The sequence below is a fragment of the Pseudophryne corroboree genome, chromosome 6, assembly GCF_028390025.1.
Source record: "Pseudophryne corroboree isolate aPseCor3 chromosome 6, aPseCor3.hap2, whole genome shotgun sequence".
Lineage (NCBI taxonomy): Eukaryota > Metazoa > Chordata > Amphibia > Anura > Myobatrachidae > Pseudophryne > Pseudophryne corroboree.
Genome location: NC_086449.1, coordinates 31,929,536 through 31,956,902, shown reverse-complemented (window position 1 = coordinate 31,956,902; position 27,367 = coordinate 31,929,536). Strand labels below are relative to the sequence as shown.

At 48.8% G+C, this 27,367-nt stretch overlaps 1 protein-coding gene across 1 annotated transcript in view; it reads left to right on the top strand.

Moving 5' to 3' along the window:
- The first annotated feature begins 691 nt into the window (after window positions 1-691).
- LOC134934188 (extracellular calcium-sensing receptor-like) overlaps window positions 692-27,367 on the top strand; it is a 92,794-nt gene continuing 66,118 nt past the window's right edge. The window contains exons 1-3 of the mRNA XM_063929679.1: window positions 692-837; window positions 1,938-2,258; window positions 2,390-2,523. Of these exons, the coding sequence (XP_063785749.1) occupies window positions 692-837; window positions 1,938-2,258; window positions 2,390-2,523 (601 nt within the window). The remainder of the gene's footprint in view (window positions 838-1,937; window positions 2,259-2,389; window positions 2,524-27,367) is intronic.

Sequence of the window (27,367 nt, the reverse complement as noted above, 5' to 3'; positions counted from 1 at the left end):
CCAAGGTTGCCTACATAATTTCACTGCTTTCTGGATCAGCCCTGAGTTGGGTGTCTCCTCTGTGGGAACGTACTGACCCGCTGATGAACAACTATGCCGAAATTTGTGTCAACCTGCAGACGCATCTTTGATGAACCGGGTCGTGCAACATCAGCCTCCGCATATCTTATCCAGCTTCGTCAAGGTACCCGTAGTATGGGCCAATACGTCATCCAGTTCCAGACGTTAGCCGCAGAGTTTCAGTGGAATAATCAAGCCCTGGATGCAGCCTTCTGGCATGGACTCTCGGATCGGATTAAAGATGAACTGGCAACCCGTGATATTCCTGAGCAATTACCTGAGTTAATCTCCCTGTGTATCAAGTTGAGCGTGCTCGTAGTGAGTTTCGCAAACCAAGAATGGTACCTTCAGTACAGTTTCAGCCTCCACCTTCTGACGAGCCTATGCAAATTATTAGGTCCCGCTTAACTCCTGAGGAGTGGTCAAGGAGACTTCGTGAGAGACTGTGTCTTTATTGTGCGGCGACAAGTCACCAAATCAATTCTTGTACAGCGCGTTCGGGAAACGCCAGATCCTGACTTGTAAAGGGGGAGTCAAGTTGGGATCTTCTAGACAAGCTCCTTCTACCCGAGATCTCATTCTTCCTGTGACTTTAGAGACTGCGGCTGGACTCCAATCTGCAACTGAGTTAATGGACTGTGGAGCAGCTGGGAACTTCATCACTCAAGCTGCGGTGGATAAGTTTTGTTTACCAGTCTGTGAGCTCTCATATCCAGTCTACATCACTGCAGTGGATGGTAGCCGAATTTCCAAGGGGTATATCAAACCGGGCCAATGGTACTGTGAGTCGGGTTCCTGCATTCTGAGTTAATAAAGTTTCTAGTCATTCCTCAGGCAACCCAGGAGATTGTGTTGGGTATGCCCTGGCTCCAACTACATAATCCGCAGATTGATTGGTCTACGTTACAACTCACTTCCTGGGGTTCACATTGCCGTCAGTCCTGCTTAGCCCAAGTTTGCCCTGTAAAAACTTCTGAAGTTAAATCCCAGTTAAGTCTTCCTGTGGCCTACCAAGATTTCTCTGACGTCTTCAGTGAAAAGGCCGCTGATGTTCTGCCTTCCCATAGAGAGTGGGATTGCCCCATTGACCTCATTCCCGGCAAGAAACCACCTAGGGGGCGTACTTACCCGCTATCTGTTCCTGAAACCGAGGCGATGAGCGAATACATCAGAGCGAACCTACAGAAAGGATTCATCCGCCCCTCATCCTCACCCGCTGGTGCGGGTTTCTTCTTTGTTAAAAAAAAGGATGGAGGATTACGTCCATGCATTGACTACCGGGGACTCAACGATATTACCATCAAAAACAGCTATCCATTACCTCTCATCACCGAATTGTTTGATAGAGTCAAGGGAGCCCGCATCTTCACCAAGCTAGATCTCCGCGGTGCCTATAATCTCATCAGAATCCGTAGCGGTGACGAATGGAAGACAGCTTTTAATACTCGGGATGGTCATTACGAGTACCTAGTAATGCCATTCGGGTTGAGCAATGCCCCAGCAGTGTTCCAGCACTTCGTCAACGAAATCTTCCGTGACGTTCTGTATAAGTATCTCGTAGTTTACCTGGATGATATCCTCATCTTCTCTCAAGATCTCTCTTCTCATCGTCTACAAGTCCGTGAGGTCCTCCGACGTCTTAGTGAGAACCGTCTCTGCGGCAAGTTATCCAAGTGTACTTTCGAAATCCCTTCCACACCCTTCCTGGGGTATATGATTTCCGGATCGGATCTCCAGATGGACCTGACAAAATTGGAAGCTATTGCCAATTGGTCCATTCCGAATACTCTCAAGTCCATTCAGCGATTCCTGGGATTCGCCAATTATTATAGGAAGTTCATCCGAGGTTTCTCAACTCTCATTGCTCCTATTACCAGCTTAACTCGGAAAGGGGCAGATCATTCCAACTGGTCAGAAGATGCCTTGGCTGCGTTTCAAAAAATCAAGCTGGCTTTCATGACCGCCCCAGTTTTGTTGCAGCCAGATGTTGACAAGCCTTTTGAGTTGGAGGTGGATGCTTCCACAGTAGGAGTTGGAGCTGTTCTCTCCCAAATAGGAGCTGATGGGAAGGTTCATCCTTGTGGATTCTTCACTCGCAAATTCCTTCCTGCAGAAGTTGACTATTCCATTGGTGATCAAGAACTACTGGCGATCAAGCTGGCCCTTGAGGAATGGAGATATCTCCTGGAAGGAGCGAAGTTTCCATTTAACATCTACACGGATCATAAAAACCTGCTCTACTTAAAGGCAGCCCAGTGCCTTAATCCTCGCCAGTCCTGGTGGGCTATGTTCTTCTCCCGATTTAACTTCAAGCTTCATTTCCGCCCAGGTTCTCAGAATACCAAAGGAGACGCTTTGTCCCGATCTTGGAATCCAAAGAAGAGACGTCCGATCCAGTCCTGCATTCTGTCCTGAATCCTGTTGTATTTGCCTCATCTCAAGTTTCTCCTGCTCCACCTCCTGGTAAGACTTTTGTTGCTCCTGAACTCCGTTCCAAGTTGCTGTCTTGGGCTCATCAGTCCAAATTCACTGGGCATCCTGGTGTCCTAAAGACCTTCAAGTTCCTCTCTGAAACATACTGGTGGCCGAAGATGAAAGTTGACATCAAAGACTTCGTGGCATCCTGTCCTAAGTGTGCGCAGCACAAGACTCCTTGTCAGTCTCCAGCAGGTCAGTTACAGCCATTATCTGTTCCCAGCCATCCTTGGTCACACCTGTCCATGGATTTCATCTCTGACCTTCCCTCCTCTCAAGGATTTAATACCATTTGGGTAGTGGTTGACAGGTTTACCAAAATGGCCCATTTTGTTCCACTCCAAGGACTTCCTTCTGCTCCAAGACTTGCTCAAATCTTCCTACGGGAGATTTTCCGTTTACATATAGAACAGCTATCTGAGAAACTATATAAACAGTGACCAGACTCAGTGAGCGTGCTCATTGTGAGAGGCGTGCATTATAAAGTGAGGCTTGGCTTATTAAGTGAGTTTGAAACAGCAGCAGGTGAGTATTCTCTGTCTATCCATATAGGGATTGTAATATTGTGGGAGAAAGGAGTGAGAATTTGGCTGTGTTTGTCTATGTGTTTTCACTTGTGCTTTCTTAGAGTGTGAAAAGAAACTAAGAGGAGGAGTGGCTGAATCTAGGTGTGAAGTGATTAGAAGGAGGGGCTGAATAGAACAGCTAGCTGAGAAACTATATAAACAGTGACCATACTCAATGAGCGTGCTCATTGTGAGAGGCGTGCATTATAAAGTGAGACTTGGCTTATTAAGTGAGTTTGAAACAGCAGCAGCTGAGTATTCTCTGTCTATCCATATAGGGATTGTAATATTGTGGGAAAAAGGAGTGAGAATTTGGCTGTGTTTGTCTATGTGCTTTCACTTGTGCTTTCTTAGAGTGTGAAAAGAAACTAGGAGGAGGAGTGGCTGAATCTAGGTGTGAAGTGATTAGGAGGAGGGGCTGAATAGAACAGCTATCTGAGAAACTATATAAACAGTGACCAGACTCGGTGAGTGTGCTCATTGTGAGAGGCGTGCATTATAAAGTGAGGCTTGGCTTATTAAGTGAGTTTGAAACAGCAGCAGATGAGTATTCTCTGTCTATCCATATAGGGTTTTGTTATGCACACCAGTGCCTGCAGGAAAGTACTGGTGTCAGGACTGTTATGCACTCCAGTGCCTGCAGGAATGTACTGGTGTTTGAACTGTTATGCAAAACAAATGGACTTACAGACAGACTGGGGAATATGACATAACGTACACAGAAGGTGATAGGTTAACAAAATACACACAAAGTGAACAGAGAAGCCCAGAGGCTAAGGAACTGGGTATCTCCCTTGTATTAGAACTGCTCAGATTGGAAAAGCAAGATGTTGTGTTTTAATACGTAGAGAACCCGAAATGCTGTTGCTAAGGGCAACAGCAAAACCCTAAAGGGTTACCAACGGGTGTGGCAGTAAACTCCTTGGTCAGAGATGGAATGATAGACACAAGGAGAGTCTCCACAATCCTAATTCTCACTTGCAGTGCACAGGTTCAGCTTACTGCCACTAAACTGACCCCTGACACCTAGCACAGTGAGACAGGATTAGACAGGCAAGTCTTAGAATACAGCCGCAAACTTGCTAAGTTCACAGAGTAGTAACAGAACCCCAGCAAGCTAAACGACTGACTCCAGTCTTACTGCTAGGTCTGGATTGGCAGAGTGTAATACCAAATCCCCAGGCCTATTTGCAGTAAGCAACAAACAAATACAAAGCTACACAGTACTGGCTAACTTTCAGAAACTGACTAACCAACAAAGATTCAGCAGCATCTGCTTACCCTGAGAAGAGGCCTTATAAAGCAGGTGCTGTCCACGCCCCACTCAGACCTCACAGACTGTGAGCACAAAAACCAGCACCGGATCCCCTGCCATGCACAGAGCCTATAACCACTGCACAGCAAAAGACCCGAACCGGAGTATCAGCTGCGCTCAGGTCACTCCGCTAGCACTTGTCTCCCGGTTGCCATGACGACGTGGCAGCACAGGGCAGGAGACCCTAACAGTACCCCCCCTCTGACGAGGGGTCAAAGAACCCCTACCACCGGGTTTATCGGGGAACTGTGAGAAGAAAGAGCGTATCAGTCTGGGGGCATGAAGATCACAACTGCGCACCCACGACCGCTCCTCCGGGCCATACCCCTTCCAGTGCACCAAAAATGACAGCCGACCCCGAACCACCTTGGAGTCAAGAATCCTTTCAACAACAAACTCCCTCTGGCCACGTATCAGAAGAGGGGAAGGTCTTCCACTGGAAGAAGGATTACTAATCGCCCGTTTTAAAAGGGAACAATGAAAGGTTTTATTGATACCCAAAGAACGGGGCAGATCTAACTGAAATGCCACCGGATTGATAACCCTGGTGATCTTATAAGGGCCGATGAACCGGGGGCCTAACTTATGAGATGGCTGTCTCAACTTCAAATTCTTGGTAGACAACCAGACGAAGTCTCCTAATTTGAAGCTGCAGGGTCTTTTCCGCTTATCAAAAACCCTTTTGGTCACTAATGACACAGACACAAGGGCTTTCTTCACTTTCCGCCAAATACCTCTAAGGACCGAAACCACAGAGAAACCACCAGGCGTGGAGTCCAGGGGGTCAAAAGAATTGGCCTTAGGATGATGCCCATACACACAAAGGAAGGGAGAGATCCCTGTAGCAGAGTGAGCCGCGTTGTTATAGGCAAACTCCGCCATGGACAGATGAGCAACCCAGTCAGTCTGGCACTTGGAGACATAACACCTGAGGAACTGCTCCAAGGACTGGTTCACCCTTTCAGTCTGCCCATTAGACTGCGGATGGTAGCCTGACGACAAGCTGACAGAAATCTGGAGATCGGAACAAAATGCCCTCCAGAATTTGGCCACAAACTGGGATCCGCGGTCAGAGACCACATCAAGTGGCAACCCGTGGAGACGCACAACATGCAGCATAAATAATTCAGACAGGCGTCTGGCCGATGGCAGCCCAACCAGTGGAACGAAGTGCGCCATCTTCGAAAACCTGTCAACGACAACCCAGATGGCTGTCATCCCCGAGGATTTGGGCAAGTCCACCACAAAATCCATTGAAATGTGGGTCCATGGCTTAGATGGGATAGAGAGTGGATGTAATGGGCCAACCGGAACCCCTCTAGGAGTCTTATTTCGGGCACAGATGTCACATGCCCGAACCCACTGATCCACATCCTTAGCCACCGAGGGCCACCACACCGCCCTAGATAGCAACTCCCGAGTTCTGGCAATACCCGGGTGACCTGCAGACTTCTTGGCATGGAATTCCAGGAACACTCGCTGTCTTAACCTAGGAGGCACAAACAAAAGACCTACCGGAAGGTCTGGAGGAGCCTGCTCCTGTGCTCTAAGGACTAATGATAAGAGGTCCTAGGTAATGCCCACTTTAATACATGATGGGGAAACAATGGGCAACGGCTCCTCGGTGGTCTCCTGGATTGGAGCAAAACTCCGCGAGAGCGCATCAGCCTTGATGTTTTTTGACCCAGGGCGATATGTTATCAAAAAATTAAAGCGAGCAAAAAACAAAGCCCATCGTGCCTGCCTGGCATTGAGACGCTTCGCTGACTCTAAATATGCCAGATTCTTATGGTCAGTGAGAATTGAGACCACAAACTTAGCCCCCTCAAGCCAGTGTCTCCACTCCTCGAGTGCATCCTTAATAGCCAACAATTCCCGGTTACCCACGTCATAATTCATCTCGGCAGGCGAAAATTTACGGGAAAAGTAAGCACCGGGATGAAGGCGATTATCAGACACTCCCATCTGAGAAAGCACTGCCCCAATACCCATCTCAGAGGCATCCACCTCCACCACAAAAGGACGCTCTGGATCTGGGTGTCGCAGCACCTTGGCCGAAACAAATGCCCTTTTGAGACGGGCAAAAGCCGCTTTAGCCTCACAAGACCAGTGAGCAACATCCGCCCCTTTCTTAGTGAGTGCCACCAAGGGCGCCACTATAGACGAAAATCCAGCGATAAATCGTCTATAAAAATTCGCAAAGCCCAGGAAACGCTGAAGCGCCTTCAAACTAGTGGGCTGCACCCAATCCAGGACTGCCTGTACCTTGGAACCCTCCATTTGGAAACCTTCTGGGGAGATAATATATCCTAGAAATGCGATTTGCTGAACTTCAAATTTGCACTTCTCCAGCTTCGCCCCAAGCCGGTGGTCTCTGAGTTTCTGGAGGACTAAGCGTACATGCTTCCGATGTTCCTCCAGGGAATGGGAGAAGATTAGGATGTCATCTAAGTATACAACTAAGAATCTATCCAAATATTCCCTGAGCACATCATTCATGAAATCCTGGAAGACTGCCGGGGCATTACAGAGCCCAAAAGGCATCACCAAATATTCATAATGCCCTGAGTGGGTATTAAAGGCAGTCTTCCATTCATCCCCCTCTCTTATTCGGATTAGATTGTACGCACCGCGTAGGTCAATCTTAGAAAAAATGGTGGCAGTACGAAGCTGGTCAAACAAGACCGAAATGAGAGGCAGTGGGTATGAGTTTTTAATCGTGATACGGTTCAATTCCCTGAAGTCGATGCAGGGTCGCAACGAACCGTCCTTTTTACCCACGAAGAAGAACCCCGACCCAACTGGAGACTGTGAAGGTCTGATAAATCCCTTAGCCAAGTTCTCCTGAATGTACTCTGCCATAGCCTGAGTCTCAGGACGTGACAGGGAGTACAACCTGCTCTTGGGAAGCTTAGCATTTGGCAACAAATCAATGGCACAGTCATAGGGGCGATGGGGAGGTAGTACCTCTGCAACTTTTTTGGAGAACACGTCCGCAAAATCTGCATAACACCCTGGCAATCCTGGCAAACTTAGCTGCGAGAGCCTGACTGGAAGGCTCAAGCAACTCCTGAAACAATCAGTACCCCAACTAAGAATCTCCCCAGAGACCCAGTCAAATTGAGGATTGTGGGCCCTTAACCAGGGTAACCCCAACACCAATGGGGCAAAAGTACAGACAGTCACATAAAAGGACAATTTTTCAGAGTGTGTGGCTCCAATAAACAAAGAAATCTGGCTAGTGCAAGAGGTAATTTTACCTTGGGATAATGGTTCCCCGTTTAACCCACAAATCTCAATTTCCGATGCCAGGGGTACTAAGGGAACAGAGTGTTTCAGGGCGAATTGGCGGTCCATAAAAACCCCGTCGGCCCCACTGTCCACAAAGGCCTCAGTTTTGACAGTTTGACCGAGGATCTTCAAGGTCACCGGAATGATAAAAGTCTTCTTGGGAAATTCTGACTTCTGGCCTGACAGGATATTTCCCATCACCCTCAGGCCCTGAAGTTTTCCGGCTTTTCTGGGCATGATACTACCACATGACCTTTATTCCCACAGTACAAACACAACCCCTGCTGTCTCCTCCGCGTCTTCTCACGCGAGGAGAGGCGGGTAGCCCCAATCTGCATAGGCTCCTCTGAAAATTCCTCAGAGTCTGAGGTTCCCTTGGGAAGGAAGGAAATCTCAGTCTCCCTTTCAAGCCTACGCTCTCTCAGCCGTCTATCCACCCGGAAGGATAACTGCATGAGCTGATCCAAGCTATCAGGCAAGGGATATTGTACCAGTTGGTCCTTTATCTGGTTAGAAAGACCTCTTCGGTACTGGTGTCTCAGGGCTGGGTCATTCCACTGGGTATCATGGGCCAACCTCCGAAACTCCGTACAGTAAACCTCAACTGGCCTTCGCCCTTGCTTAAGGATCGAAATCTGAGCCTCGACTGAGGCCGTCTTGTCAGGGTCATCATACAACATGCCCAGTGCCGTAAAAAAAGCATCAACACTTTTAAGCGACGGACAGTCAGGCTGCAACCCATATGCCCAGACCTGTGGGTCTCCTTGTAGCAAGGAAATCACTATGCCCACCCGCTGAATCTCCGACCCAGAAGACTGAGGCCTAAGCCGGAAGTATAGCTTGCAGCTCTCCTTGAAACAAAAGAACTGCGAGCGATCTCCAGAAAAACGATCCGGGAGATTTACTTTCGGCTCCTTAACCCCTGCAGGTGCTGCTGCTGCGGGAGCTCCGCCAGCAGCCTGGGAGGTGTGCATTTTAATGGACAAATCATTAAATTGTCGAGTCAGGACCTGCACCTGATCGACCACCTGTTGCAACGTATTTTGAGGGGTATGCTCCATATTCCCACAAAATTTCAACAGGAGTATTAGGCTGCTGAATATGTTATGCACACCAGTGCCTGCAGGAAAGTACTGGTGTCAGGACTGTTATGCACTCCAGTGCCTGCAGGAATGTACTGGTGTTTGAACTGTTATGCAAAACAAATGGACTTACAGACAGACTGGGGAATATGACATAACGTACACAGAAGGTGATAGGTTAACAAAATACACACAAAGTGAACAGAGAAGCCCAGAGGCTAAGGAACTGGGTATCTCCCTTGTATTAGAACTGCTCAGATTGGAAAAGCAAGATGTTGTGTTTTAATACGTAGAGAACCCGAAATGCTGTTGCTAAGGGCAACAGCAAAACCCTAAAGGGTTACCAACGGGTGTGGCAGTAAACTCCTTGGTCAGAGATGGAATGATAGACACAAGGAGAGTCTCCACAATCCTAATTCTCACTTGCAGTGCACAGGTTCAACTTACTGCCACTAAACTGACCCCTGACACCTAGCACAGTGAGACAGGATTAGACAGGCAAGTCTTAGAATACAGCCGCAAACTTGCTAAGTTCACAGAGTAGTAACAGAACCCCAGCAAGCTAAACGACTGACTCCAGTCTTACTGCTAGGTCTGGATTGGCAGAGTGTAATACCAAATCCCCAGGCCTATTTGCAGTAAGCAACAAACAAATACAAAGCTACACAGTACTGGCTAACTTTCAGAAACTGACTAACCAACAAAGATTCAGCAGCATCTGCTTACCCTGAGAAGAGGCCTTATAAAGCAGGTGCTGTCCACGCCCCACTCAGACCTCACAGACTGTGAGCACAAAAACCAGCACCGGATCCCCTGCCATGCACAGAGCCTATAACCACTGCACAGCAAAAGACCCGAACCGGAGTATCAGCTGCGCTCAGGTCACTCCGCTAGCACTTGTCTCCCGGTTGCCATGACGACGTGGCAGCACAGGGCAGGAGACCCTAACAGGTTTGTAATATTGTGCTCAGTATTTACTACTGAAAGAGAGGGTAAGGGGCCACAGTTAAGTTGCAGGGATATTCAGGAAAATGAAACAAGTACATTTACAGAGGAGAAGGTCCTAACAGAACTCTCAAAGCTGAAAGTGGACAAATCTATGGGGCCAGATGGGATACATCCAAGGATACTAAAAGAACTTAAAGAGGTGCTGGTAGCACCATTGACAGAATTATTCAACCAGTCATTAGCTACAGGAGTAATTCCAGGGGACTGGAAAAGAGCAAACGTAGTCCCACTGCACAAAAGTGGAAGCAAGGAAGAGGCAAACAACTACAGACCAGTGAGTCTTACATCAGTAGTAGGGAAATTGATGGAAACACTCTGAAAAGAAAGAGTTGTAGATTATCTCAAATCCAGCAATTTACTGTATCCCAAACAGCATGGATTCACTGGGGGGAGATCATGTCAAACAAATCTTATTGACTTTTTTGATTGTGTGACTAAAGTGATGGATAAAGGTGGAGCCATGGATATAGCTTATCTAGACTTTAGTAAGGCTTTTGACACCGTTCCACATCGCAGACTGCTAAATAAACTTGAAAGTTTGGGATTGGATATTAGGATTATTGAATGGATAAAATCTTGGTTGAAGGATAGAAAACAGAGAGTTGTGGTAAATGGAGTGCATTCACAGGAGGGAAATGTTACCAGTGGAGTACCCCAGGGATCTGTACTTGGACCAGTGCTTTTTAATATCTTTATTGGTGACATTGCAAATGGCATTAAAGGGAAAGTATGCCTTTTTGCAGATGACACAAAAGTATGCAACAGGGTAGACACACCAGGTGGGGTAAAACAAATTATTGAGGATCTAGGTAGACTAGAGGAATGGTCAAGAGTCTGGCAATTACAGTTTAATGCCAAAAAATGCAAAATCATGCACTTGGGTCTCAAAAATCCAAAAGCTAAATACAGTATTTCTCTGACGTCCTAGTGGATGCTGGGAACTCCGTAAGGACCATGGGGAATAGCGGCTCCGCAGGAGACTGGGCACAACTAAAAGAAAGCTTTTAGACTACCTGGTGTGCTCTGGCTCCTCCCACTATGACCCTCCTCCAAGCCTCAGTTAGATTTTTGTGCCCGGCCGAGCTGGATGCACACTAGGGGCTCTCCTGAGCTCCTAGAGAGAAATTATATTTTAGGTTTTTTATTTTACAGTGAGACCTGCTGGCAACAGGCTCACTGCACCGAGGGACTAAGGGGAGAAGAAGCGAACCTACCTGCTTGCAGCTAGCTTGGGCTTCTTAGGCTACTGTACACCATTAGCTCCAGAGGGATCGACCGCAGGACCCGTCCTTGGTGTTCGGTCCCGGAGCCGCGCCGCCGTCCCCCTTACAGAGCCAGAAGCAAGAAGAGGTCCGGAAAATCGGCGGCATGAAGACTTCTGTCTTCACCAAGGTAGCGCACAGCACTGCAGCTGTGCGCCATTGCTCCTCATACACACTTCACACTCCGGTCACTGAGGATGCAGGGCGCTGGGGGGGGGGGGGGGCGCCCTGAGCGGGGGGGGGGGGGGGGGCGCCCTGAGCAGCAATAAAAACACCTTGGCTGGCTAAACAATCACAATATATAGCCCCAGAGGCTATATATGTGATAATTACCCCTGCCAGAATCCATAAAAAAGCGGGAGAAAAGTCTGCGAAAAAGGGGCGGAGCTATGTCCCTCAGCACACTGGCGCCATTTTTCCCTCACAGCTCCGCTGGAAGGAAGCTTCCTGGCTCTTCCCTGCAGTCTACACTACAGAAAGGGTAAAAAATTTAGGCGCAGTTAATACAATAAGCAGCTATAAGGGGTCATAATTCAGTTAGTCCCTGCATTATATAGCGCTCTGGTGTGTGCTGGCATACTCTCTCTCTGGCTCCCCAAAGGGCTTTTTGTGGGGTCCTGTCCTCGATCAGAGCATTCCCTGTGTGTGTGCGGTGTGTCGTTACGGCTGTGTCGAAATGTTTGATGAGGAGAGTTATGTGGAGGCAGAGCAAATGCCTGTAAATGTGATGTCACCCCCTGCGGGGCAGACACCTGAATGGATGGATTTATGGAAAGAATTACGAGCTAGTGTCGACTCCTTACATAAGAAATTTGACGACATGCCAAATGCGGGACAGCCGGCTTCTCAGCTCGTGCCTGCCCAGACGCCTCAAAAGCCATCACGGGCTCTAAAACGCCCGATACCTCAGATGGCAGACACGGATTCAGATACCAGTGTCGACGACGATGAGACTACTTTAATGTCCAGTAGGGCCATTCGTTACATGATTGAGGCTATGAAGGAGGTATTACACATTTCTGATATTACCCCAGGTACCACAAAAAAGGGTATTATGTTTGGAGAGAAAAAACTTCCAGTAGTTTTTCCCCCATCTGAAGAATTAAATGAAGTGTGTGACGAAGCGTGGGCTTTTCCCGATAAGAAATTGGTAATCTCTAAAAAGTTACTAATGGCATACCCTTTCTCACCAGAGGATAGGTCACGTTGGGAAACACCACCTAGGGTGCATAAAGTGCTCACACGCTTATCAAAAAAGGTGGCACTACCGTCCCCGGATACGGCCGGCCTCAAGGAGCCTGCTGATAGGAAGCAGGAGGCCATCCTGAAGTCTGTATATACACACTCAGGCATTATATTGAGACCAGCTATTGCGTCAGCATGGATGTGCAGTGCTGCTGCTGCGTGGTCAGACTCCCTGTCGGAAAATATTGACACCCTAGACAGGGACACTATATTGCTAACCATAGAGCATATAAAAGACGCTGTCTTATACATGAGAGATGCACAGAGGGAGATCTGCCGCCTGGCATCTAAGATAAGTGCAATGTCCATTTCTGCTAGGAGAGGCTTATGGACTCGGCAGTGGACAGGGGATGCAGATTCTAAAAGGCACATGGAAGTTTTGCCTTATAAGGGTGAGGAGTTGTTCGGGGATGGTCTCTCTGACCTAGTTTCCACAGCAACAGCTGGGAAGTCAGCTTTTTTGCCCCATGTTCCCTCACAACCTAAGAAAGCGCTGTATTATCAGGTACAGTCCTTTCGACCCCAGAAAAGCAGGCGGGGGAAAGGCGGGTCATTTCTGCCCAAGGGCAGAGGTAGAGGCAAAAGACTGCCACAAGCAGCAGGTTCTCAGGAACAAAAGTCCTCCCCCGCTTCTTCCAAGTCCACCGCATGACGGTGGGGCTCCACAGGCGGTGCCAGGTAGAGTGGGGGGCCGCCTCAAAAATTTCAGCGATCAGTGGGCCTGCTCACAGGTGGATCCCTGGATCCTTCAAATAGTATCTCAGGGGTACAGGCTGGAATTCGAGACGTCTCCCCCACGCCGTTTCCTCAAATCTGCCTTACCGACAACTCCCTCAGGCAGGGAGGCTGTGCTAGAGGCAATTCACAAGCTGTATTCCCAGCAGGTGATAGTCAAGGTGCCCCTACTTCAACAAGGACGGGGTTACTATTCCACTCTGTTTGTGGTGCCGAAACCGGACAGTTCGGTCAGACCCATTTTAAATTTGAAATCCTTGAACACATACATAACGAAATTCAAGTTCAAGATGGAATCGCTCAGGGCGGTTATTGCAAGCCTGGACGAGGGGGCTTACATGGTATCCCTGGACATCAAGGATGCTTATCTGCATGTTCCCATTTACCATCCTCACCAGGAGTACCTCAGGTTTGTGGTACAGGATTGCCATTACCAATTCCAGACACTGCCGTTTGGACTGTCCACCGCTGCAAGGGTGTTTACGAAGGTAATGGCAGAAATGATGATACTCCTTCGAAAAAAGGGAGTTTTAATTATCCCGTACTTGGACGATCTCCTTATAATGGCGAGTTCCAAGGAGCAGTTGTCGGTCGGGGTAGCATTATCTCGGGAAGTGCTACAACAGCACGGATGGATTCTAAACATTCCAAAGTCACAGCTGGTTCCTACCACACGTCTACTGTTCCTGGGGATGGTTCTGGACACAGACCAGAAAAAAGTGTTTCTCCCGGAGGAGAAAGCCAAGGAGCTGTCATCTCTAGTCAGAGACCTCCTGAAGCCAAAACGGGTATCGGTGCATCACTGCACGCGAGTCCTGGGAAAAATGGTGGCTTCCTACGAAGCAATCCCATTCGGCAGGTTCCATGCAAGAACTTTTCAGTTGGACCTGTTGGACAATTGGTCCGGCTCGCATCTTCAGATGCATCGGCTGATAACCCTGTCTCCAAGTACCAGGGTATCTTTGCTGTGGTGGCTGCAGAGTGCTCATCTTCAAGAGGGCCGCAGGTTCGGCATACAGGACTGGGTCCTGGTGACCACGGATGCCAGCCTTCGAGGCTGGGGGGCGGTCACACAGGGAAGAAACTTCCAAGGACTTTGGTCAAGTCAAGAGACTTCTCTACACCTAAATTTTCTGGAACTGAGGGCCATTTACAATGCCCTAAGTCAGGCAAGGCCCCTGCTTCAAAACCGGCCGGTACTGATCCAATCAGACAACATCACGGCAGTCGCCCATGTAAACAGACAGGGTGGCACAAGAAGCAGGATGGCGATGGCAGAAGCCACAAGGATTCTCCGATGGGTGGAAAATCACGTGTTAGCACTGTCAGCAGTGTTCATTCCGGGAGTGGACAACTGGGAAGCAGACTTCCTCAGCAGACACGACCAACACCCGGGAGAGTGGGGACTTCATCCAGAAGTCTTCCAACTGCTGGTAAACCATTGGGAGAGGCCACAGGTGGACATGATGGCATCCCGCTTAAACAAGAAGCTAGAGAGATATTGCGCCAGGTCAAGGGACCCTCAAGCAATAGCTGTGGACGCTCTAGTGACACCGTGGGTGTACCAGTCGGTTTATGTGTTCCCTCCTCTGCCTCTCATACCAAAGGTACTGAGAATAAGAAGAAGACGAGGAGTAAGGACGATACTCGTGGTTCCGGATTGGCCAAGAAGAGCTTGGTACCCAGAACTTCAAGAAATGGTATCAGAGGACCCATGGCCTCTACCGCTCAGACAGGATCTGCTACAGCAGGGGCCCTGTATGTTCCAAGACTTACCGCGGCTGCGTTTGACGGCATGGCGGTTGAACACCGGATCCTAAAGGAAAAGGGCATTCCGGAGGAAGTCATTCCTACGCTGATTAAAGCTAGGAAGGATGTTACAGCAAAACACTATCACCGCATATGGCGGAAATATGTTGCTTGGTGTGAGGCCAGGAAGGCCCCAACGGAGGAATTTCAGCTGGGTCGTTTCCTGCACTTCCTACAGTCAGGGGTGACTATGGGCCTAAAATTAGGTTCCAATAAGGTCCAAATTTCGGCTCTGTCGATTTTCTTCCAGAAAGAACTGGCTTCGCTGCCTGAAGTTCAGACTTTTGTTAAGGGAGTGCTGCATATTCAGACCCCTTTTGTGTCCCCAGTGGCACCTTGGGATCTCAACGTGGTGTTGAGTTTCCTAAAGTCACATTGGTTTGAGCCACTTAAAACCGTGGATTTTAAATATCTCACGTGGAAAGTGGTCATGCTGTTGGCCTTGGCTTCGGCCAGGCGTGTGTCAGAGTTGGCGGCTTTGTCATGTAAAAGCCCTTATCTGATTTTCCATATGGATAGGGCAGAGTTGAGGACTCGTCCTCAGTTTCTCCCGAAGGTGGTATCAGCTTTTCACGTGAACCAACCTATTGTGGTGCTTGCGGCTACTAGGGACTTGGAGGATTCCAAGTTACTGGACGTAGTCAGGGCCCTGAAAATGTATGTTCCAGGACGGCTAGAGTCAGGAAAACTGACTCGCTATTTATCCTGTACGCACCCAACAAACTGGGTGCTCCTGCTTCTAAGCAGACTATTGCTCGCTGGATTTGTAGCACAATTCAGCTTGCGCATTCTGCGGCGGGAATGCCGCATCCTAAATCTGTAAAAGCCCATTCCACGAGGAAGGTGGGCTCCTCTTGGGCGGCTGCCCAAGGGGTCTCGGCTCTACAACTTTGCCGAGCTGCTACTTGGTCAGGGTCAAACACGTTTGCAAAATTCTACAAATTTATTACCCTGGCTGTGGAGGACCTTGAGTTCTCTCATTCGGTGCTGCAGAGTCATCCGCACTCTCCCACCCGTTTGGGAGCTTTGGTATAATACCCATGGTCCTTACGGAGTTGCCAGCATCCACTAGGACGTCAGAGAAAATAAGATTTTACTCACCAGTAAATCTATTTCTCGTAGTCCGTAGTGGATGCTGGGCGGCCATCCCAAGTGCAGATTGTCTGCAATACTTGTAAATAGTTATTGTTAACAAATCGGGGTTTTGTTGAGAGCCATCTGTTCAGAGGCTTCATTGTTATCATACTGTTAACTGGGTTTCTTATCACGAGTTGTACGGTGTGATTGGTGTGGCTGGTATGAGTCTTACCCGGGATTCAAAATCCCTCCTTATTGTGTCAGCTCTTCCAGGCACAGTATCCTAACTGAGGCTTGGAGGAGGGTCATAGTGGGAGGAGCCAGTGCACACCAGGTAGTCTAAAAGCTTTCTTTTAGTTGTGCCCAGTATTCTGTGGAGCCGCTATTCCCCATGGTCCTTACGGAGTTCCCAGCATCCACTACGGACTATGAGAAATAGATTTACCGGTGAGTAAAATCTTATATAATGGCACTATACTGGAAACTACTGAGGAGGAAAGGGATCTAGGAGTCACTATTTCAGATGACTTAAAGGCAGGTAAGCAATGAGGAAGGCTAGTCAGATGCTTGGCTGCATTGGGAGAGGAATCAGCAGCAGAAAAAAAGAAGTAATAAAGCCACTATATAGGTCATTGGTACGGCCTCATCTAGAATACTGTATTCAGTTCTGGAGGCCATATCTTCAATAGGATATTAATACATTAGAAACTGTACAAAGGAGGGCAACTAAAATGGTGCATGACCTACATCACAAAACATACCCAGAAAGACTAAGAAATCTCAATATGTATAGTTTGGAGCAGAGAAGAGAAAGGGGGGACATGATAGAAACTCTCAAATATATCAAGGGTTTTAACAAAGTCCAGGAGGGAAACAGTCTCCAAATGAAGAGAAGCAATAGGACACGAGGACATGCACTGAGACTGGAGGGGGGGAGGTTCATGGGAAATTTGCGGAAAAATTATTTCACAGAAAGGGTAGTGGACAAGTGGATTAGCCTCCCATCAGAGGTGGTAGAGGCTAAGACAGTAGAGCAATTTAAACATGCATGGGATAGACATAAGGATGTCCTTACAAAGAAATAAGGATCAAATAAGGTTAGAGATAAAAAATAATATAAAAAACAACAACAAAGGGGCAGACTAGATGGGCCAAGTGGTTCTCATCTGCCAGAAAATTCTATGTTTCTATGTTACATGGACTGCCCACTGAAATTATATCTGACCGTGGAGTTCAGTTTGTGGCAAGGTTTTGGAGAGCCTTCTGTTCTGCCATGCAAGTCCATCTCAAGTTTTCGTCAGCCTACCACCCTCAGACGAATGGGCAGACGGAGAGGGTAAACCAGGAGTTGGAAACCTTCTTAAGACTGTATGTTTCATCTTCCCAAGATGACTGGGTGGATCTGCTTCCGTGGGCTGAATTTGCTCACAACTTCCGCTACCATACTGCCACAGAAACTACTCCGTTTTTTGCTGTATATGGACAACATCCTCGTGTTCCAGATTTCCAAGACCTTCCAGCATTGATGTTCCTGCTGCCACTGCTGTTCTTAGTCAGTTCTCTTCAATTTGGAGGAAGATTCATACTTCTCTCAAAAAGGCTTCTGCTCGGTATAAGTTCTTTGCCGACCGCAAAAGACGTGCAGTTCCTAGCCTGAAACCTGGTGACAAGGTTTGGCTGTCCACTCGGAACCTTCGTCTTAGAGTGCCGTCGATGAAGTTTGCACCACGCTTCATCGGTCCTTTCTCCATTGAAAGAGTTCTTAGTCCTGTGGCCTACAAGCTCAAATTACCTCCTTCTTTACGAATTCCTAATGCCTTTCATGTCTCTCTCCTCAGACCGTTAGTCCTGAATCGCTTCCAAAGAGCTCTTCCAGTTGGTCCCAGAATACGAACTCAGCGGAGCGTAGAGTTCGAGATAGAGAAGATTCTGGATTCCCGTTGCGTTATGGTCATCTGCAATACCTCATCGACTGGGCCGGCTATGGTCCTGAGGAGAGAAGTTGGGTGAATGCCGTAGATGTTCATGCTCCAAGGTTGGTCCGTGTCTTCCACAGAACTCATCCTTCCAAGCCACGTGGGTGTTCGGTGCCCACCCATAAAGGAGGGGGTAATGTCAGGATTCGACTCACCACAGCTACATCTGTCCGTCGGTGCGGACTCCGTCCGGGGTTCCTGCGTTCTGCTGTCGCCCATCTCCCTGTCATTGGATGTCATTCCGGGCCTGGGAGCACTCCTGCTGTCAGCGGGCGTGTGAGCACGCCGCGTTCCCACCGGGCCGCGGCATGGGCGTCGCCATGACAGTTTCCCTCAGTGTGAGTGCGGCAGCCAATCCGGAGCTTGGCCGCACCTCCTCGTTCCACTCCAGCCAATGCCTGCTGATCAGGGGGTATATCAGGAGCTGCAGGGTGAGTCAGTGGTTGTCCTGAACTTTGTGTCACTCCTGCGACCCATGTGTCTGGATCTGCTCTCCTGTTCCTCCGTGTTCCTGGTTATCCTCCTGTCTGTTCTGATACTCCCGTGGAACTACAAGCACCAGCATTACCTGCATTACTTACCTGGCTCCACACCTTCTACAGCTACAGTGTGCTCCAGCCTTCAGCAGTAGAGACTCTCTCTCCAGGTGCATCTCATCATCTCACCTGTGAATCAGATTGCAAGCTGCCTGTGCATTTCCAACAGCACTGTGAACTTTAACATCAAGTCTCCTGCATCTGCTACCAGGTTTGCTACCACTCTCACCATCTCTGCTGGCTCCACGTTTTAAACTACTCTGGTTCCCATACCAGCATATTGTTCAATTACTCTGTCATACTACTTTGCCATAGACTCTCAGCTTCCACGCTGCATCATTACCATTGCATTCCTTATTGTTTATTTCTGCAAGTATTTCTGCTGCCTTATTGTCTAAACTTTTCTGTTAATAAACAACATAGCGCACATGCGCAGAAATCCAATCCAGCCTCCTCACTTCTTCCATCCTACCTCCACTGACCCACTAGCGCCCCCTCCGGGGACACATGCCAAACCGAACCTGACATATTGTCATCAGTCTGGTTGACAGATGAGTCCAGATCGGGTGGCCAGGGTCATCTGGGAATAGTATGGGGGATGATGATGGTGGCCCAGATTGGGTACTTTCCATGCTGTACTCACTCTCATCAGCAACCACAAAGGGTGAGGGAGTGGCTGTGCTGGAGGATGACAGGCTGATGGGGTCAGTGAGCGCAGTGCTGCCAAAAATAGATGCACATTGATCATAAAACATTCAGTTGCGCCTTGCAGCACCACTTGTTCCTGTTGTGGTCATGGATGCGATTAAACTGCTTTTTCAGCGATTTCAGTTTATTTACCACTTGTTGTTGGGTACGGATTATGCCCTGCGAGACCAGCATCTTCGCTATGTTGTGGTATATCTGGGCACCCTTCACAGTGCCTGTGACTTGGCGCCGGATCTCCTTCTCCCCTCTGATACTTAAAAGCTCCCTCACCTCAGCATTTGTCCAAGACATTGCAGGGCAGCAGTGGTATACCTGCGCAGCAGGGGTGTGATGTGCCACAGAGCTGACAGTACGTGCCTCCACGCTGCTGTGCATCCTCTGCGCGCCACAGAGAAAAAAAACAAGACCAGGAAGTGCCCTGAAGAGCCAATCAGCATCAGTATAGAGAACCCGGGAAGGTGTGACATGTCCCTGCACCACTCACACTGTCCAGGGTCCAGGGATCATCCCGGGACCAACCCTGGTCGATTGCAGGGTTGAAATGCAGGGACAGAAATTCCGGGTTTTTGTCCCTGTACCCTTTCACACCGAGAAATTTCCCGGGTTGATGCGCTTTCATGTGTTTTAACCCGGGAAATTTTGGGCTGTGTGAAAGGGGTATAAGTGGAAAATGAGGGTAGGGAAAAACACACCTCATGGGTGTTGCAAGACACAGCTCATTTTGCTGACACGTCCCTGGGTGGCAAAGACACACCTCTTCTGGTGGTTCAGGTGCACCTTTTTTTGGGGTTGAAAAATGTTGCAGGCTAAGCAAGTATGCAGGGCCGTAACTATGTGTGTGCCAAGTGGGCTTGGCACACAGCGCAGTTGCCCTGAGGGCGCACGGCCAACGGCATGTAATGAGTCAAATTGACTCATTGCATGCCGCCTGTTCTGTGCCGTGCGCCGCGCTGGAGGAGGGAGAAGCGCCGGAGGCAGCTGAGAAGGAGGAAGAGGGAGGGGGAGCAGCGCTATTTTATTGGTAGTAAGTGCCGCTGCAGCATCCCCCTTTCCTTCCGTATTGGCTGCCCGGCGCTGCTGTGGATGCTGGGATGCGGTTCCTCCATTCCAGCATCCACAGCAGTGCTGGGCAGCCAATACGGAAGGAGAGGGGGATGCTGCAGCGGCGCTTACTACCAATGAAATAGCGCTGCTGCGGCTCCAGTCCCCCTCCCTCCTCCTCCTTCTCACCTGCCTGCACCGAGGAAGCTGCATGAGGAGCCTATCAGCGGGGAGATGGTAAGTATGTCTCTCTCTCTCTCTCTTTTAGGGGGACACCGTCTGCCATAATGTGTAAAAAGGGGGACTGGCTGCCGCAATGTGTAAAAAGGGGGACTGGCTGCCGCAATGTGTAAAAAGGGGGACTGTGGACTGGCTGCCGCAATGTGTAAAAAGGGGACTGGCTGCCGCAATGTGTAAAAAGGGGGACTGGCTGCCCCAATGTGTAAAAAGGGGGACTGGCTGCCGCAATTTGTAAAAAGGGGACAGGCTGTCGCAATGTGTAAAAATGGGGACTGGCTGCCGCAATGTGTAAAAAGGGGACTGGCTGCCACAATGTGTAAAAATGTGGACTGGCTGCCACAATGTGTAAAAAGGGGACTGGCTGCCGCAATGTGTAAAAAGAGGGACTGGCTGCCGTAATGTGTAAAAAGGGGGACTGGCTGCCGCAATGTGTATAAAGGGGGACACCGTCTGCCGTAATGTGTAAAAACGGGGACTCTGTCTGCCGTAATGTTAAAAAAGGGGACGCTGTCTGCCGCACTGTGTAAAAAAGGGGGACTGGCTCCCGCAATGTGTTAAAAGGGAGACTGTCTGCGGTAATGTGTAAAAGGGGCTCTACCTGGTGTAGTGGCGCTACTGTGCAGCGTAATTTGAATAATGTAGACTACTGTGCACCGTAGTATGAATTGCTATTATTTTGTTGCCACGCCCCTTCCCCATGAAGCCATGCCCCTATAAATTTTTTGCACGCCTACCCGCTCACTGCCCCTATCTTGCATGGGAGGGTGGGGCGGCACCACTGTCGTTTCTTGCACACAGCGCTAAAATGCCTAGTTACGACACTGCAAGTATGGTCTGTACTAAGCGTACTAGTGTCTGTACTGGGCTGTGTGTGTATACATGGCATGGTGTAATAGTGTCTGTACTGGGCTGTGTGTGTATACATGTCATGGTGTACTAGTATCTGTACTGGGCTGTGTGTATATACATGTCATGGTGTACTAGTGTCTGTACTGGGCTGTATATGTATACATGGCATGGTGTAGTAGTGTCTGTACTGGGCTGTGTGTGTATACATGTCATGGTGTACTAGTGTCTGTACAGGGCTGTGTGTATATACATGTCATGGTGTACTAGTGTCTGTACTGGGCTGTGTGTGTATACATGGCATGGTGTAATAGTGTCAACTGGGCTGTGTGTGTGTGTGTGTGTGTGTGTATATGACATGGTGTAGTAGTGTCTACTGGGCTATGTGTATATATATGGCATGGTGTAGTGTATTCACTGGGCTGTGTGTGTTTATATGACATAGGGGGTAATTCCAAGTTGATCGCAGCAGGAATTTTTTTATCAGTTGGGCAAAACCATGTGCACTGCAGGGGAGGCAGATATAACATGTGCAGAGAGAGTTAGATTTGGGTGGGGTGTGTTCAATCTGCAATCTAATTTTGTTATGCACACCAGTGCCTGCAGGAATGTACTGGTGTCTGAACGGATAGGGATGCAAAACAAATGAACTCACAGACAGACTGGGGAATATGACATTACGTACACAGAAGATGATAGGGTAACAAAATAAACACAAAGTGAACAGAGAAGCCCAGAGGCTAAGAAGCTGGGTGTCTCCCTATTATTAGGAATGCTCAGATGGAAAAAGCAAGATGTTGTGTTTTAATACGTAGAGAACCCGAAATGCTGTTGCTAAGGGCAACAGCAAAACCCTAAAGGGTTACCAATGGGTGTGGCAGTAAACTCCTTGGTCAGAGATGGAATGATAGACACAAGGAGAGTCTCCACAATCCTAATCCTCACTTGCAGTGCACAGGTTCAGCTTACTGCCACTAAACTGACACCTGAACACCTTGCACAGTGAGACAGGATTTAGGCAGGCAAATCTGAGAATACAGCCGCAAACTTGCTAAGTTCACAGAGTAGCAAAAGAACCCCAGCAAGTTAAACGACTGACTCCAGTCTTACTGCTAGGTCTGGATTGGCAGAGTGTAGTACCAAATCCCCAGGCCTATTTGCAGTAAGCAACAACAAATACAAAGCTACACAGTACTGGCTAACTTTCAGGAACTAACTAACCAACAAAGATTCAGCAGCATCTGCTTAACCTGAAAAGAGGCCTTATAAAGCAGGTGCTGTCCACGCCCCACTCAGACCTCACAGACTGTGAGCACAAAAACCAGCACCGGATCCCCTGCCGTGCACAGAGCCTGTAACCACTGCACAGCAAAAGACCCGAACTAGAGTATCAGCTGTGCTCAGGTTACTCCGCTAGCACTTGTCTCCCGGTTGCCATGACGACGTGGCAGCACAGGGCAGGAGACCCTAACAGTACCCCCCCTCTGACAAGGGGTCAAAGAACCCCTACCACCGGGTTTATTGGGGAACTGCGAGAAGAAAGAGCGTTTCAGTCTGGGGGCATGAAGATCACAACTGCGCACCCACGACCGCTCCTCCGGGCCATACCCCTTCCAGTGCACCAAAAATGACAGCCGACCCCGAACCATCTTGGAGTCAAGAATCCTTTCAACAACAAACTCCTTCTGGCCACGTATCAGAAGAGGGGAAGGTCTTCCATTGGAAGAAGGATTACTAATCACCCGTTTTAAAAGGGAACAATGAAATGTTTTATTGATACCCAAAGAACGGGGCAGATCTAACTGAAATGCCACCGGATTGATAACCCTGGTGATCTTATAAGGGCCGATGAACCGGGAGCCTAACTTATGAGATGGCTGTCTCAACTTCAAATTCTTGGTAGACAACCAGACGAAGTCTCCTAATTTGAAGCTGCAGGGTCTTTTCCGCTTATCAAAAACTTTTTTGGTCACTAATGACACAGACACAAGGGCTTTCTTCACTTTCCTCCAAATACCTTTAAGGACCGAAACCACAGAGGAACCACCAGGCGTGGAGTCCAGGGGGTCAAAAGAATTGGCCATAGGATGATGCCCATACACACAAAGGAAGGGAGAGATCCCTGTAGCAGAGTGAGCCGCGTTGTTATAGGCAAACTCCGCCATGGACAGATGAGCAACCCAGTCAGTCTGACACTTGGAGACATAACACCTGAGGAACTGCTCCAAGGACTGGTTCACCCTTTCAGTCTGGCCATTAGACTGCGGATGGTAGCCTGACGACAAGCTGAAAGAAATCTGGAGATCGGAACAAAATGCCCTCCAGAATTTGGCCACAAACTGGGATCCGCGGTCAGAGACCACATCAAGTGGCAACCCGTGGAGACGCACAACATGCAGCATAAATAATTCAGACAGGCATCTGGCCGATGGCAGCCCAACCAGTGGAACGAAGTGCGCCATCTTCGAAAACCTGTCAACGACAACCCAGATGGCTGTCATCCTTGAGGATTTGGGCAAGTCCACCACAAAATCCATTGAAATGTGGGTCCATGGCTTAGATGGAATAGAGAGTGGATGTAATGGGCCAACAAGAACCCCTCTAGGAGTCTTATTTCGGGCACAGATGTCACATGCCCGAACCCACTGATCCACATCCTTAGCCACCGAGGGCCACCACACCGCCCTAGATAGCAACTCCCGAGTTCTGGCAATACCCGGGTGACCTGCCGACTTGGCATGGAATTCCAGGAACACTCGCTGTCTTAACCTAGGAGGCACAAACAAAAGACCTACCGGAAGGTCTGGAGGAGCCTGCTCCTGTGCTCTAAGGACTAATGACAAGAGGTCCTGGGTAATGCCCACTTTAATACATGATGGGGACACAATGGGCAACGGCTCCTCGGTGGTCTCCTGGATTGGAGCAAAACTCAGCAAGAGCGCATCAGCCTTGATGTTTTTTGACCCAGGGCGATATGTTATCAAAAAATTAAAGCGAGCAAAAAACAAAGCCCATCGTGCCTGCCTGGCATTGAGACGCTTCGCTGACTCTAAATATGCCAGATTCTTATGGTCGGTGAGAATTGAGACCACAAACTTAGCCCCCTCAAGCCAGTGTCTCCACTCCTCGAGTGCATCATTAATAGCCAACAATTCCCGGTTACCCACGTCATAATTCATCTCGGCAGGCGAAAATTTACGGGAAAAGTAAGCACAGGGATGAAGGCGATTATCAGACACTCCCATCTGAGAGAGCACTGCCCCAATACCCATCTCAGAGGCATCTACCTCCACCACAAAAGGACGCTCTGGATCTGGGTGTCGCAGCACCTTGGCCGAGACAAATGCCCTTTTGAGACGGGCAAAAGCCGCTTTAGCCTCACAAGACCAGTGAGCAACATCCGCCCCTTTCTTAGTGAGTGCCACCAAGGGCGCCACTATAGACGAAAATCCAGCGATAAATCGTCTATGAAAATTTGCAAAGCCCAGGAAACGCTGAAGCGCCTTCAAACTAGTGGGCTGCACCCAATCCAGGACTGCCTTGTCACAACTGAGGGCCTGAGCTGACGGGAGGCAGCCTCAGTTGTAGGGGCTGAGATGTAACGGAACCTGGGAGGTTGTATCAGACCCCTAGACATGTAAGTAACATGTAGAATAACTGCCCGAAGGCGTGACCACGACAACCAGGATAAAAGTCAATGATGTTTATTATGACAAACTCCGTAACACAGCAGCAGTAAAGGAAACATAAAAGTCAACAGAGGATAAATACAATTCCTGGGTACTACAGGGTGGCAAGGGCCACAGGCACTGGTAGTGTGAGACAGTTCTTATAATCTTCTAGTTGGAAAGTCCTTACCAGGCCTGACTGTAGCAATGGAGAGAACCCAGGATCATACCAGCTGGTGTTCCAGGAAAGGCTGGGCTGCTGAAGATAAAACGGCTGCTGTGGATACTGGCTGGAACCAGACTGTTGTTGGTACGGAGTGGATACTGGCTGGAACCAGTTAAATAATAAACGAACTTGAGAGCGATGAAATAATAATGAAGTTTGGAGTTTGAGAGCAGTGAAATAATAATACCGGTGGAGAGTGGTAAACTGCAGAAAGGACACTGGCCCTTTAAGAGAAGCTGTACACTGCTGGAAGCTTGGCTGGAAGCAGGTGATTGATAATGAAGTTTGGAGTTTGAGGGCGGTGAAATAATAATACCGGTGGAGAGTGGTAAACTGCAGAAAGGACACCGGCCCTTTAAGAGAAGCTGTACACTGCTGGAAGCTGGGCTGGAAGCAGGTGATTGTTGTAACTGGAAACAGGTGAGTCCAGAATGGATCGGAGAGTCAGGCTACACCGCAGATGGAATGCTGGTGCGGGTCTCTATAGCAGAAGTCTGGAGACAGGAGCTGGAACCTGGAAGACAACCACAGGAGAGAGACAAACTGGAACTAGGTTAGACAACCAAAGCACTGACGCCTTCCTTGCTCAGGCACAGCTTACTTATACCTGCAGCAAGGAAGGGGTTGGCTAGGCAATTATGCAAATCAACAATACAGACAGCAGATTGGTGGAAATGATCAGATGACAAAATCCAAGATGGCTGCGCCCATGCAGACACTTGGAGGGAAGTTTGGTTTGTAATCCATGTGAGAATTGAAACAGTAATGGCGACGCCGGCCACAGGAGACAGGAGACGCCAGACTGACAAGCGCACATTTAACCACGCGGGCACAGCGGAGGCCGCGGCTGATGAAATCACCACTCTGACATTCTGCATGTGGAAACTCAGGAACAGCGGGATCCGGTCCTGGAATGCTGAGCCAGCCTTAGGAGGCATCTGAAGGGTAAGTAATGGCGTCCAGATACCCGGATCGTGACATGCCTGTACCTTGGAACCCTCCATTAGGAAACCTTCTGGGGAGATAATATATCCTAGAAATGCGATTTGCTTAACTTCAAATTCGCACTTCTCCAGCTTCGCCCCAAGCCGGTGGTCTCTGAGTTTCTGGAGGACTAAGCGTACATGCTTCCGATGTTCTTCCAGGGAATGGGAGAATATTAGGTTGTTATCTAAGTATACAAATAAGAATCTATCCAAATATTCCCTGAGTACATCGTTCATGAAATCCTGGAAGACTGCTGGGGCATTACAGAGCCCAAAAGGCATCACCAAATATTCATAATGCCCTGAGTGGGTATTAAAGGCAGTCTTCCATTCATCCCCCTCTCTTATTCGGATTAGATTGTACGCCCCGCGTAGGTCAATCTTAGAAAAAATGGTGGCAGTACGAAGCTGGTCAAACAAGACCGAAATGAGAGGCAGTGGGTATGAGTTTTTAATCGTGATACGGTTCAATTCCCTGAAGTCGATGCAGGTTCGCAACGAACCGTCCTTTTTACCCAGGAAGAAGAACCCTGACCCAACTGGAGACTGTGAAGGTCTGATAAATCCCTTAGCCCAGTTCTTCTGAATGTACTCTGCCATAGCCTGAGTCACAGGACGTGACAGGGAGTACAACCTGCTCTTGGGAAGCTTAGCATTTGGCAACAAATCAATGGCACAGTCATAGGGGCGATGGGGAGGTAGTACCTCTGCAACTTTTTTGGAGAACACGTCCGCAAAATCTGCATAACACCCTGGCAATCCTGGCAAACTTAGCTGCGAGAGCCTGACTGGAAGGCTCAAGCAACTCCTGAAACAATCATCCCTTAGCCAAGTTCTCCTGAATGTACTCTGCCATAGCCTGAGTCACAGGACGTGACAGGGATTACAACCTGCTCTTGGGAAGCTTAGCATTTGGCAACAAATCAATGGCACAGTCATAGGGGCGATGGGGAGGTAGTACCTCTGCAACTTTTTTGGAGAACACGTCCGCAAAATCTGCATAACACCCTGGCAATCCTGGCAAACTTAGCTGCGAGAGCCTGACTGGAAGGCTCAAGCAACTCCTGAAACAATCAGTACCCCAACTAAGAATCTCCCCAGAGACCAAGTCAAATTGAGGATTGTGGGCCCTTAACCAGGGAAACCCCAACACCAATGGGGCAAAAGTACAGACAGTCACATAAAAGGACAATTTTTCAGAGTGTGTGGCTCCAA